This window comes from Seriola dumerili, unplaced genomic scaffold, assembly GCF_002260705.1.
Source record: "Seriola dumerili isolate Sdu_G_001 unplaced genomic scaffold, Sdu_1.0 BDQW01000226.1, whole genome shotgun sequence".
NCBI lineage: Eukaryota > Metazoa > Chordata > Actinopteri > Carangiformes > Carangidae > Seriola > Seriola dumerili.
Genome location: NW_019174481.1, coordinates 2,074,737 through 2,089,060, shown reverse-complemented (window position 1 = coordinate 2,089,060; position 14,324 = coordinate 2,074,737). Strand labels below are relative to the sequence as shown.

Sequence of the window (14,324 nt, the reverse complement as noted above, 5' to 3'; positions counted from 1 at the left end):
TTTTTTTTTTTTTTTTTTTTACACCAATATCCCCTTGGTTACAGAGACTCCAACAATGATAAACTGAATTCTTAATTTTGACTACTTTGTCCACACTGTTAGATACAATAGTAAGCGAGTCGCAGTTCTTTGCTCAATACACCTCCACTGGATGGACACTTGGGCACAGTTGGTGATAATCCCACAGTAAAGTAATGTTAGTTAATTTCCAGGACTTCAGACAGTTATTTATATCACAGAACACCAAGAATACAGCAATATTTGAAGAGCAGCAAACTGTTTATTAGGGGTTTACATTGCTACTACAGTCAAATACTTATTTGTTAAGGAAAATGGATACAACACACCATGGGATGGGAAAAGGTTAACCATGGTTATGAACACCTGTGAACTACCAAACTTCATTACAACTATCTATTGTGCCAGACTTTCAACTACAAACGTTGTATCAATAATCATATTACACAAATATTTCAGCTTTGTAGCTTTTTGACCTTTGGCCAAAAAGACAGCGGACATTGTCTTAACATTGAAAATGACAGTATCAGCATGTGTGGACAAAAATCCTTCACAGTAACATGGTCAGTTTATTTTTCTTCATAAAGAGTGAATTGCACTACAATGAATAAGTGTCAAGTTTAGTGAATGCTGTCAGTACTCACAGCAATTACTGTTTAAACTAACTAAAATGAGAAGCACCACTATAGCTGTTTGCTTGCATTTCCCCAAAATGAATTGGCCCCTAACACTAAGACTCTGTAAGTAGTGTGTGTTTATTCTGCGTCTGAAGAAATATAAAGCATTATACTTTAAATCTCTACTGTTACATGTTTTACAAAAGTACATTCAATTCCTTTAAGTCCAGGAAGGTAGCAATTATCTGTTAGTCTTTGCATAACGAACATTCTTACATCAAAAATACAGAATCATTAATGTGCTAGCAGATTCAGTCTCGGTAAACAGTTGTTAAATAGCTATAATTTGTCCTTCCTGGACACAATAATACAGTAAAATCCCAATTGTGATGCATAGAATTCAGACTACAATATGAGAAAAAGTCCATTTCTCCAACTTTCAGTAAACTGACTTACAGTCCCAAACATTGGCATCGTTTCACAAAGGAAAATACAAGAACCCACAACCCAAACAATCCCACCCAAAACTGTATCATGATATTTAAGAGCACTATGGGTATTCTTTTATGGAATAAATTCAACAAGAGCAGAGCAGACAACTCAGTTTTAAAATAAAAATTTTCTCAAGGGAAAACCAATGTTAATACAACAATTAAAAACTCTAGCTAAGCTAAAGGCAAGAGTTGCGTAAAAATAATTCTAGGCATTAATATTACTATTACAAAAATCTTCTCTGGTCAATTAAATCAAAGAATTTTACAGAATAGCCAGAAAACCTTGAAAGTATTCTGTTGACTTTTGGTGCTTGGTTTCAATACATCTCTTTAATATCTGTTAATAATTTAAAATAATGTTGCATAAGAGAGGGACAGGTTTTCAAATTTAAATCGCCTCTACCATCACATCAAACCTGCTAAAATCATCCCAGATAGATACATACTAGAAACTACAGTCAATCCCCTAAAATCCAACTACAGTTGCAGTAAGCACAAAGTAACATTCTGACTCTTACACTTTTCCTCTTGTTCAGTCTGCCATATATCACTATAAATGAGTGGATTTTATTAGTAAAAGGGTTAGTGTCTCACTAACAACCATCAAACCACTAAACAGACTGTCATATGGAGTGCTGTTTGCACCTTAACTCTTGACAGCATGATGTACAGTGACGTATCATGTCTTTTCACCTCCTTTTCAAATTTCAGAAAAAATATATGCACACAACATTTCCATAGTGTTGTCCAGCCCGCTGGACACTTTGTCAGTTGACTTGTAAGTGACATAATACAAAAAGAGAAATTGGAATTGTAAATGTCAACATCTTTTGGATTAGTGCTGTTTAAGGGCACTCTACATGCTAAGTGAGCCAACGTTGGTCCACTTTGTGCCTTCTTTTTGTACTCTAACCACATGATGTCAAGAGAAAGTCCCAATACTTTATCAGATCAGATCCTGGGCTAGGTTACGAATGACGCACAAGGCTCCAAGGTCGAAGCCGCAGATGCTCAGTAAACCCCTGTCTTCTGTGTCTGCGATGGTGTGTCCAATGGATGTCAGCCCACACATCACCAACTTAGAATTGGCTCCTGAAATCTGTAGAGAAAAGGCACATACAAATGTTTTAGTTTTTTTTATTTTTTTTTATTATTATTTCATTGTTTTTGCAAAAAGTATGTGTATGTATGCTCACATTTACTTAAAAATTGGCCCTTACTTGTTAACTGTTAATGATGAAAACATAACAACATGAATAACAATAATACACTGGTCAAATGCCATGCCATTTTGGAAATTAAAACCCAGAGATGAGCTTTGATATAAATGTGAAAAGGAACCTCATCCCATTTGTCTGATTAAGTCTGTACCCATCAAATTGCAAATTCATTTTAGCTGGTGTTTGCGTAATCCTGTTTTCAAAAACAATCTTTATCTTAGAGGAGATCAGCCTATTAAACCCCCCTCCCCAAGCAGACGTGACTGAATAAATGTACTTGTCTGTGCTTCTGTAGAGACTCCACTGGGCTGGCAGTAAACGTCCACAATGGGTTGTTGGTCAGAATAATAAACACATCTACAGCTTTCCCATTTTCTGTGGCCCATGTGATGGGAAGGGCGCAGTCTGTGCTCCCACCCGGGATCTGGAGCACATGGTGGAAAGGTCAGAGGTCAAAAGCAAGACATGTTCAGCGAAGTCAATGTGAACACAACGCCTTATCTGCTACTGGAAAAATGTATTAACCGATTTATAAATATTGTGTAATTATTGACGGTCATAAAATGCTTGTATTCCTAAGGAATACTGATGAGTAACTGATAAACTTCTTCCTCTCTGATGCTGTGGCACGCCTTACCTTAACCAGTTCAACTGTTGCTTGTGCGAGATTCATGTCAGCAGACACAGTGCATGGAACCAAAGCTCCTTCAGAGTAGGCCAGAACTTGTGTGTCCACCTCTGTCCTTGCAAATATCTGCACCAGACACAAAGGTCAAAAGAAAAGCATGACATCTCTATCACAGAAATCCATTTCTCTCACATACACACACGTCATGCAGCAAAACAAAACAACTGCTAATGCTACAAGTATTCTCTTGTATTAAAATTCTCTCAACAACTCTGAGATTCATCATTGTGATGGCACACACCTCAGCTAATAACTCCTGCAGGGCCTGGGGACTACAATAAGCACACTGCGGAAGGAATTTCACAGGAATCCACAATATGTCAACACACCAATTCCTTGACCCAGGCTTCCTCCAAAGAAGGGCTGGTCCGAGCTCTGATTACAGACACAGCTGTTCCAACTGCAATGACAATAACCCACACATTGTGTAGCTATCTACCTCTAACACCGTCTTACCATGGTAATGGCTGCAGCAGCAACGGCAGTGCTGATTGACGTCCCCGGCACAACGCTGCTCAGTGATGTGCTCACATCTACTGCGACTACAAAGCGTTTACCCACAGGTTCCACATTCTGAGGACAGAAATGCGAGAGATTATTTGTGTTATCTAATATGCTCTTCTTAAATGTTCCGTGAGAAACTGTGGAAACAAAAGAACCTACCATAAAACTCTTATAAAAGGCAGAGTCCATTGCTTTGAGGATGCTGCTGTCTGGTTCCCATTTTGTTTTACCCTGGTAGCCTTGGCCTCTTTTGTAGTTCTCTGAAGCCAAGAGTAAACTGAAAGGGTGGATCTTTGCCTGAAGATTTCAAGACAAACATCAAATACTCAAACTGTCTCATGTTTTATTAAAAACACAACTGTAAATTAATCAAAAAGATCTATAGTTCCTACATTCTCTAGTGCCGTCTCGCTCTGGATTCTGTCACATACTGCTTGTGTTTCTGAGCCTCCTGGTTCAAGAATTTTGTTTGACGTCATCTTACCCAAGATCCTCAGCACTGATTGGAGAGGCATTTCCTTTAGCAGTGCTCTCCATACCTCCAGTAGAAAAAAAAAACATGACCACATATTTCCTAACAGATCCATTCCAGATGATATACTTCCAATCAGTTTTTCCCATAACTAGGATTTATTTGTGCAGCTCATGCAAATATGTGTCCCCACCCATAATATTCATTATTTCTTTGAAGAGACTGCAGGGAAATACGGTTCAAAGTGTTGCCAGAATGGCACATTTTGCAGTTATACTTATAAGAAAAAACTGTTTCCAAATACCATATACACTGACAAAGGAAGCTCTCAGAATAATACCCTGGTTGAAATCTCATAACAAAAGTGATTTTTAAAAAACACACACACTCACCTGTTTAGACTTGAGGTGGTCTGTAAGCAGCTGTTCCCTCTCCAGTTTGTGTTCTTCTATTAAATTAATGACCTCTGTTTCATCACAACTGTGCTTGACCTTCTCCACCACTTCAAGATACGAGAGCACTTTGATAACCTCTTCGGAGTTCTCTTTGTCCGCGTAAGCAACCTGGACTTCTTTCCATCCTTTTGTTACATATTTGCTGATCAAGGCAATAACTGAAAACACAAAAGGTATGACCATTACAGTTTGACTTCAGCAGTCTTTTTTCATTTAAGTCATGATGTAGAGTTAGAACTTAAATCTTGCACAGTGTTAGGGTTACAAATGAAGAGGGTCAGGACAGATAGAACAAATATATGCAGTTAAAAAGACGCTGCTAAAGATGTTTTTGCTTTTTTTTTTTGCTTTTTTTTTTTTTTTTTTTACAGTTTAACTTGACAGCCATTTTTGAGGCCGTAGCTTGCAGTCTCTTTCTGTCAGTGTTGGTGAGTTTCTATGTGCCTGTTCCCTTTTCTGCTGGAGTTTTTCTCTTGATCATCATGACTTTCGAGGCATTTCCCCCTCCGTCTTTGCATACCTTTGTAGCATTTTCAATACTTGGTGAAATCAGTCAAATGGTGACTTTCATACTTTTATTAAGACTTGCACATATTGCTAACTGGCTTTTAACTTCACTGGCTTTCTGATTTGCAGTTGACACTGCCTATGTTGCTGATGGAGAGGTCACAAACACTGCACAATTGTTGCATGTAATGCAGAAAGGGAAAAAGTTTCTGAAAATATGACAATTAATTGATAGCCATTAGGCATGAGGCCAACAGTGACTTAAAGACACTAAACAGGGATATTATGTAAGGTGGGTAATTTTGCCTGTCCCCTGTAAACAGCAGTGAATAATGTGGGCCTGTGTAAACTCACCTTCATTAGTTGGTTTGGTATGAGAGAGCCTGAGCAGATCCTGGTGCGACCATCCCTCTCTCTGTTTACATTTGGTCACAGCCGCAGCCAGACTCATGGCATCTTGCTCATTATACCAGTCGGACACTGCTTTCCTCAGGGCACGTCCCCAAATCCCACACTTCATGCCCTCTTTCAATTCCTTCTTGTACTGGATGAGGGAAAACAGATGGGCAGGGTGCCGACAAACTTCCTTTAGGGCTTTGAATGCTGCCTGCCTTGTCTTCAGCTCAGAGTGCTGAGAGCACAAAGCCAAGGCGAAGAAGGAGGGGCCGAGTCTGACAGCTCTCCCATCCTGAGTGAACCTTTTTATCTCCTCCACCACCTCAGGACCCCGGCCCTCTTGCAGCAGGACGAGGAGGGCTCCGGCACTCTCCATGCTGACACGACCCTCATCCCTGGCCGTGTATATGTCTCCCTCCGAGCCATAGCAGAGGAAGCGGCACAGTCTGGTCTTATCGCTGACCTCCCATGGACAACCAGCACCACCTGTTGAGTTCAGGGTGTGTTTGCTTGATGCAGCTATTGTAGTACTTCCCGATGGCTCCATTGTATCACTAGACAAGGCCTGAAACAGAAAATGGTGAAGGGGAGTTTTACTCACTTTTACATTCGCTGGTTCATACTGGGTTAAGGAACCCTTTCTAACTTTGCCACATATAAGGTCAAACTGTCACTGATCAAATACACTGAAGTTAATGAGCCTCTTCATAGTGCTGCCGTGGGATAGGATTGAGCCGCATGGAAAATAACGTTAGTGCCACAAGATTGAGCTCCAGGAAAACGACAGTGTCTCCATGAACACAACATAACGTTGACTTCATCAGCAACATTACTTACTCACTGCCTCTGTGCACTGACATAAATAGCTTAAAGCCGATTACAGGACATGATGATACACATAAGACAGACACAAGCCACACTGAGCTGTTTATAGAAGATGGTACCACACATAATGTTTAAGCTAGATACAGCGAAAATCTCAGCTGCTAACTACCAGTTCATGTTGCTAACTTAGTTAGGCTAGCAAAGGAGGGCAGTGAGGGGGCAATATAAGTTATTTAACGTTAGCCAGCTGCCATTGCCGATTTTAACAATGTTATATTCATGTTTAACAGTTTTATAGCCAAGTAAGTAGCAAAAATATCCAGTCTATTCCTAAGGTTTCTTTAGCTGCAGCGGCATAGTGATGTTAGCCACCCGGTCTCCTCCAACCACAAACTATGGAGGTACCACATCAGAGCTTTTTCCTAACCGGTCACCGAAAAGCTGCGCTAGGCGGCTTGATGCAGCTCGCTTGGGATGGGCAGCTGGCTCCTGAGCACCGATAACCTTATCGAAACAGTGTCGGTTTTACTGCTAACATGCAGTGTTGCTAATGAAAACGTTTCGGTAGGCAATTATATGACATATCCACGAACTTACCACAAAATATGCGCACGGTGTTCAAGTTTTTGATGTGGCTAGACGCAGAAAGGCCTCCCCTCTGACGGTCAGTGAGCTAACCAGGGGCGGTGCCGCGATGGATGCTGGGATACAGAGTACCATCACATACACGACCACGACCACCTCTCCCTCTCCCTCTCCCTCTCCCTCTGTCTATCTCTTCCTCTCTTCCTCTCTCCCTCTGTCTCTCTTCCTCTCTCCCTCTGTCTCTCTTCCTCTCTCCCTCTGTCTCTCTCTGTGTCTCTCCCTCTCCCTCTCCCTCTGTCTATCTCTTCCTCTCTTCCTCTCTCCCTCTCCCTCTGTCTATCTCTTCCTCTCTCCCTCCGTCTGTCTCTGTGTCTCTCTCTTTCTCGGGCTAATAAAGCATTGATTTTACTGTGGCCTTAATTATTGTACACATTTGGATGCTTTTAATTATAAGATTACCATATTAATTTGTGTGTATATTAAGTGGTGCAATAGGTGTAATATTTAAATTGGTAATTTACAACTCCTTTAGTGTGGAGCACTTTTGGTTCCCACCTGCCATTGTTTGCAGAGGGACAGGTGTGAATGTTACAGTCTATTGGATGCACATGTATTGCTAAGAGAGCAGAATAAAGTTGAGTCAGCTGTCCTGCCGTGTTGAAGCCCACTTGTCACCCACAGCCCAGAGAGACTGGAGAACGCTACCGACCGAGAAATAAGGGTTGCGTTACTTTTGACCACTCACTTCACTCATAAGTTGAGTCCCACACAACAGTCATTGTACAGTGCATCTCCACCCATCACAATATTTGATAGAATTAGTGAAATTTCCATTCACTGACTCCCCATGACACCAAAATCACCTGGCGGTCAGTTACACACATCATTACTTCCCCTTCTACCTCCTCACTCTCCTTGTAAACTGAAGAGAATAATTAGAGCAGCCAAAGAGAGGTATGCTGAGGAGATGAAGGCCCATGACTCATTGTCAGTTTGGAAAGGCCTGCAAGACATCATCATAGATCATCTCCATAGATGACAATCAACTGGCAGGGGACCTGAACTTGTTCAGGTCACCTGCCACTTTTCCCCCCATTACACATCCATTCCTTGATCCAGTTCGATACTGCCATCTTTGAGTCCATCCTCAAATCACACCACTGTCTGCTTCAGTGCAGCAACCAAACAGGACATTCAGAGGTTGCAGCGCACCATAAACTGAGCTGAGAACATCACCAGCTTCATGTACCTATACTTTACTTTGTACTTTGCCTTCCACCTCCACTCTTACACAGTTTAATTATTGGTTGCACATGTCACATCTTGCATTTGTCATCTTCATGTATTTCATACACCTCACTACTTTCTCCATTGCACAGTCCATATATCATTTCGCTTTCCACCACTATCATAACTGTCTGTAAACGGATTTTTAATTACATTTACTGTTGATTATTTTAGAAATGTGATTTCAAATCGGCTGAAACGCCTTTAAAATAATAATAGAACCAACTTGTTTGGGATTTGTGGGATTTGCTGAGGACATATAATATAAATGTTCAGCTGGGACACAACTTCCATTCATTAAAGGTTACTCTTGGTTACATCTTCATAGTATCTTTCTTTTTTCTCATTATTACACACAACCTGTATAAGCTATTTTTTTCTTGCAAATATTGAGACCAGTCACTCATGATTCATTTTGTTTGTAAGTTTTCCAAGTCACCACTGGGTGGCAGTAGCACACCAACTGTACAAACACATGATGCAATTTTATCACACCCATTAAGATACAGTCTGTCCAGCTGACTTGTTAAGTCAGCTGAGCAATTTATTACAGCGCTCATGATGCATACATGTCAAAATCATATACATTTTTTTATGAACATTGTTCAAATTCACACTCACAAAATACACAACAGTCCTGCAGTCATGTGCAAAAAGTTTACACTCAAAATATCACAATTAAAAGCTACGGTTTTACTTTTGGTGATGGCCAGTGTTGACTGTGCACCAGATGTCACTGCCTGCAGCATGTTATGACCATTGCATTGGCGCACCTTTCAGTCTTGCCAGACATTATGTTATTGAGGTGACATTTTAAGGGAAGGGGAAGTGTCTGCTCGGTGTCTGGTCTTCCAGTGCTTCCCGAGGCCTCTCTGTTTAGAAGCTGCATCAAACAGGACTTTGTATTGGTCAGACTGGATGAAGCGTGGGAAGGAGCCGTTTGCCATCAGGCTGTAGACTTTCTTCTGTGCCACGACAAAACACGATGGACTTGGTTGCTGGAGACTCTGACTGATGATCTCTCTTGTATAGAAATCTACATTTATCTGAAAAGATAAGTAGAGTAATACATACTTAAATATGCAATTACAATTTAGACTTTTAATGTGCGCTACACACTGCACATTATCTGCAGCAGTCAGAAAGTAACTATTTAAAACGTCGGTTTCTGTGCAGTACATGATACAAGCCTTTTTAGGCCTTTACCTGCATGAGCATTTTTCTACAGAATTGTGTCTGTTCTCACTCTTGCAATAAACACATTGAATATTCAAGAGCAAACTAAATTGTGTTTTTCTTATACCATGCCTATATTTAGGTTTGAGCACATTCTGCTGCACTAAATTTCTTAAGCATACCCTTATGATTCAGTCCTCCAGCAGAGTGTATTTTTACCTGTCTGGGAGACTCAGCCCTGATGAACTCTTCATAAATCCTTGCTGCTCTCCTTGTTAGTTCCTCAGGACTGTCAAAGGTTTGAAACTCTTGACAGGCCAGCCAGAAGTCCAGGTTTTCCTCACAGAACTCTGACTTCAGAAAGTCCCGAAACGCTATTTGTCCACCTGTAAAACAAGAGAACATAACTTCATTATACAGAAAAAAGTAACCAACCATGATATTAGTTTTGTATTGCTTGAAAGCAGATGAAAATTACATTTCTGGGAAAGGAGCATCTCAAGAGATTCTCCCAGTAGGCTTGCTTCATTTGTTTTCTGTCTGTTAATGGAAGAAAGAGAAGGTTTTTGGCCTCATTCACATTTTAAAGAAAATATTAGAAAATTCAATATTAATATGCAGTATGATCAAATTAAAATCTACCTGTTGATTTTCCTCCATGGTAATGGGCTCTGGATGAAGTATTCTTGTATTCTTGATTTCCATGCATTATGTCTACAAGAGAGGAAAATGACAGGAATATATAAGTCCTACTGTCTCAGGTGTGTAAAACAAAAAACATTCAAAATAAGCCTCATTACAAATGAAACATATTGTACTTACATTCTGTTTGTGTCCTGGAGGTCCAGAGATGTCCTAGAGAGCCTGTTCATTGTTGAATTTGAAGTGCACTACCTCCTCGGTGAATTATAATTTGACAGTATCTCTCAGTATGCATGATACCGCTGAAACCTCAGAAGAATTTTTCCTTAGGTATCAGTCAGATTTCCAACTAGACAGTTTCATCCTGACTGCCTCTTCTCACTGATGCGGGTCAAAAACAGAGTGGAATCTGACTCTGATGTCAAGACACCACTGTTTCTCCCAGCTCACAGCACTTTCTTCGCCCTTGTGTCTTGCTTTCTTTAACCTCTGTTGACATGCAGACGTATTGTTGCATAATTAGAGGGAACCACATGAATACTCAAAGTGCGTCAAACCTTGTGCTCTTCCTTAATGTTCATTTATAGAACAGGACTTTGCTGTGTATCTCAACCCCCATCAGATTTTCCACAGTTAAATATATTAGGCTGCTGATAGTCTTCCAGTATTTACGTCATTTAGCTCACCATTCAAGTCTGTGCTATTCTTAGTCACAGGTCAAGTGGTCATGAGTTTCTTCAAGCACTTTTGCTTTTTCTTTGCCGCTCCCTTTATCTTTCTCAGTTTTCTTTTCTTTTTTTTTTAGACTCTTTTAGATTCTGTTGATTTCATGATGTTACATGAAATTAACAGCATTTTAATTGGGTTTTCCCTGACAAAAAAGTGAAATGTCTCTGTACAGAATTTATATTCATTTGTTATTAGGATCATAAAACACATTACAATATCAAAACTGGTGACTGGTTTTACATCACAAGTTCTAATAAAGTGGAAATTGTTTTCTGAAAGGGGCAATTCAATATCAGTCTTAGAAACTTTGGGTGAATTCAAGTCGATATTTGTTACAGTGGTTTAAAGGTCCAACCTTCAATTTCTTTGACCATATAAATTACAGGTACAATATATTTCCATATAGGAGTCTTTTGTTTGTCCATTTATGTGATTAAAGTCTGTTTTAATATTTTGTTTGCGAGCATTACTTTAGAAAATCTTTAACTTAGCTGTTGTTAGTATTAACATGGGACTGAGATAAGGTGAATGATGGACATTTTATTTCACTGCATGCTGTCTTTGGGGCCAGAGTAATAACTATGAAGTAAAACACCTCAGTTACTTTCTCACCAATCTGACAAGTACCTCTTTAGAATTTGAAGAGAAGCAGCACTTAAGCAGATAACCAAAAATTGGCTGAAACTAACTGCACCACAAACGGAAGGAGATTATTAATGAAGTTCAAAATGGAGATGATTCAATGCACAGGATTATGAATTCGGTTAATTTATCTGAATTTGGATGAAATAAGATTAGAAGAACAGACCCTGTACACACATAATCTTAGGTCTTATAATTAAGATTTCACTATACAGAAAAAAGAAGTATATATTATATAAGGGTTTCAAATGCGCACACTCTTGAGAGCTAAATCCAACTGCTTCTTTTCTCCATATTATATGTTTGTGTGTTTACTTATTGTAGGTATTATATGTGTCATTTTTTGTTGAGGGATGCAAGGGTGGGGGTGCAGATGGGGATAACAGACAAAATGTTTACCATCTCAGTTTAGCACACTAGCATGCTAACATCTGCTAATTAGCTCTTAATGCAAACTACAGTATGTTATTAGTTTTGCAGGTATTTGGTTAAAAAACAAACCATTATATTAAAAAAATTAAAGTTTTGACCTGATGATGGAGCTAAATGAAATTTGGATCCCTAAAGTTATTATACTTTATTCTGAATAGGTAAAGGACTGATCAAATTTTGTTGCAATCCATTCAACAGTTGATGGTACATTTCACTGCAAACCACAAATCTCAATCTGCTGGTGGCACTATAGGAAAAGTCAGGGGATCACCAAAGTCAGTGGGATACATTGTCTGGGCACCATGAATGTCTCTACAAAATTTCATGGTAGCTGTTCAGCAGTTGCAAGATATTTCATTCTGGACCAAAGTGATGAACTAGTCTAAAAGACCAACATTGTCAGCCCCACAGCCACACCACTAGCATGCAGTCCCATGCCACTAGCATGGCTAAAAATATTCAGGTCACAAGTTCAGAAAACTGAGAAACTGCAACTTTCACTGTTAAGTAATGATAGTTACAGCTCTTTGTAAAAATCTGAAAGTTACAATTACTTTTTTGTCTCTTTTTCAAAAAGATATTCAAGCTAACTTTCCACTTTGTTTAACCAATCATTGGTACAATTAAAAATCTGCACATGTAATGAATGTTCTGTTAATAGTCTCTCACAGTTAGAAATAAAGGGCAGTCAGTGAATGATGTGTGTGTTCTGCAGTAAAGGGAATGTGAGCATGAACTGTTAAACAGAATGTCATTGTGAATGAGATACTACAAAGGCCACACAAACCAAACAAAAACCAGTACAGACAAGACTGAACTTGAACATGAAACAAGGACATGATGCTCATGAATTAGCATGTGGTTTGCAGGACCAGACCGGACTGTGTTTAACAGGAAGTAGCTGTGAGAGTGAAAATCTGCAGCCTCATACACATTCAAAAGTGTGTTGTAAAGTTTTTATGACCTGAACTTTGAGAACAAGAAAAAGCATGCTTTCCATATAGATATGGTATACTGTACCTAAGACAACGCCATTAACAGCACATAGACCTTCATTATATGACAGTCAAAATCAACTTTGATCTGTTGGATTAACAACATGGTGTGTGAAATATCAGTAGTATATGCACTTGTAAAGATATCACTATAGTCCCCAACATTTTGGCATTGTGACACCTCAAAACAAAATCAAAACAATGTCTACTTATGACCCCTTGTTTCACTGGTCTACAAATTGTCACTAAAGTTTTATTTAAGAGTTATTTTCATTCTTGTTTAATATGAATATGAATTTTTATAACAATCATAAACAAAAATTAACCTATAATTCATGAGACAAAAACAGTTGTTTTAATTTTGAGTAGGTATGGAAGCCCGTTACTGCCACTTAACAAACAGACAGTTTTTTAAAATTTTTCTCACAGTTATGACTCATTAGCTGAGAATCATATGACTCAATTATGAGATGATGAGTTCTAATTGAGAAACATTGCATTATCTAATAATAATGACTTATCACATGATTTCATAATCATGATATATTATGTCAAGATTATTAGAAATCCTCTCATAATTGACTGATCATACTTACATTACACATTAAATAATAAGCCACTGTAAGGAAAAAGCTTAATAGTGGAAAAAACATATAATTGGATTTGGATTTGAATGATTAAAATGTTTATCACATTCTTAGATGGCTCTCTTAAACCAGTAAAAAACAAAATTAAGAGGTAGTTGAATCAAGTATTTAATATAAAAGCAAAAAAGTGAAAATATGGGCTTGCAAAATTGTCATATTTTATTTTAAACTAGTTACAGGCCGTATATTTTACCTGATATAAAATCTTGCTTCTAAATTCTTCCTGGTTTCAATAAAATACATGAAAGAAGAAAAAATTAAATTAGCTCAGCCACTTATAAATTTGACCTAAAAACCGAGAAACAGAGGACATGACTAAACAGGGTTGTTGTTTTTGTTGTGCATTATTAAGGTCATTGTTGAGGAAGTAGTGTGAACCCAGGCTGAACAGTGACACAAATCAGAATATCTAGGTCTGCTTTCACACAAGTGTTACACAGTCATCTACATAAAACCACTGTAATCACGTTGGTTTTTAGGCCAGGAGACCAGAATATGCTGCAAACCTGTTACTGTTTGATGTATAAATAAAACTTTGGTCAGCATCATCTCCCTCATCACTGTAAGTTTCCGTAGCTTTTCTGCACAGCTCTCACAAATAAGTCAGGAAGGTTTTGCATCATATAAAACTGTTGTTCTGAAATAAGAAGTTATATAACCCCTGTATACTGTAGGTATAAATATAGAGTCTCAATTTGCATGCTAGGCTTTGAAGATTATGGTCATTTGGATATACTTTTACCATGTTAGGTTTACATAATACAGCTCTGGCAGCCAAAAAGGGTAAAAAACTTTACAACATTTCATTTGCAATTCCTGTCAGGGCAGCGTGGTGGTTTGGCGTTTAGCAGGTGGATGTATCATTGAGTTTAATATGATAACATGATGGTCAACATGCATGGTCAAATTAGTTTTCCTTGTGTGGTGTATAACTTCCCGTCACAGTCCAAAGATCTGCAGGTCAAGTGGACTGGAGAGTGTAGGGGTTGTTTC

General features: G+C 38.7%; 2 protein-coding genes across 2 annotated transcripts; both read right to left on the bottom strand.

Annotated features, from left to right (window-relative positions):
- Window positions 1–275: 275 nt before the first annotated feature.
- On the bottom strand, window positions 276–6,853 carry trove2 (TROVE domain family member 2). Its single transcript, XM_022754782.1, has 9 exons — window positions 6,794–6,853; window positions 5,330–5,936; window positions 4,406–4,626; window positions 3,934–4,080; window positions 3,701–3,838; window positions 3,494–3,610; window positions 2,987–3,103; window positions 2,627–2,773; window positions 276–2,228 (listed from the first exon to the last, which is right to left on the bottom strand). Exons 2-9 carry the CDS (start codon window positions 5,916–5,918, stop codon window positions 2,076–2,078), a joined length of 1,629 nt encoding a protein of 542 aa, XP_022610503.1. The 5' UTR covers window positions 5,919–5,936; window positions 6,794–6,853; the 3' UTR covers window positions 276–2,075.
- A 1,729-nt stretch (window positions 6,854–8,582) lies between these two features.
- On the bottom strand, window positions 8,583–10,441 carry LOC111229067 (regulator of G-protein signaling 21-like). Its single transcript, XM_022755230.1, has 5 exons — window positions 10,067–10,441; window positions 9,887–9,958; window positions 9,723–9,784; window positions 9,464–9,630; window positions 8,583–9,114 (listed from the first exon to the last, which is right to left on the bottom strand). Exons 1-5 carry the CDS (start codon window positions 10,114–10,116, stop codon window positions 8,866–8,868), a joined length of 600 nt encoding a protein of 199 aa, XP_022610951.1. The 5' UTR covers window positions 10,117–10,441; the 3' UTR covers window positions 8,583–8,865.
- Window positions 10,442–14,324: the final 3,883 nt, after the last annotated feature.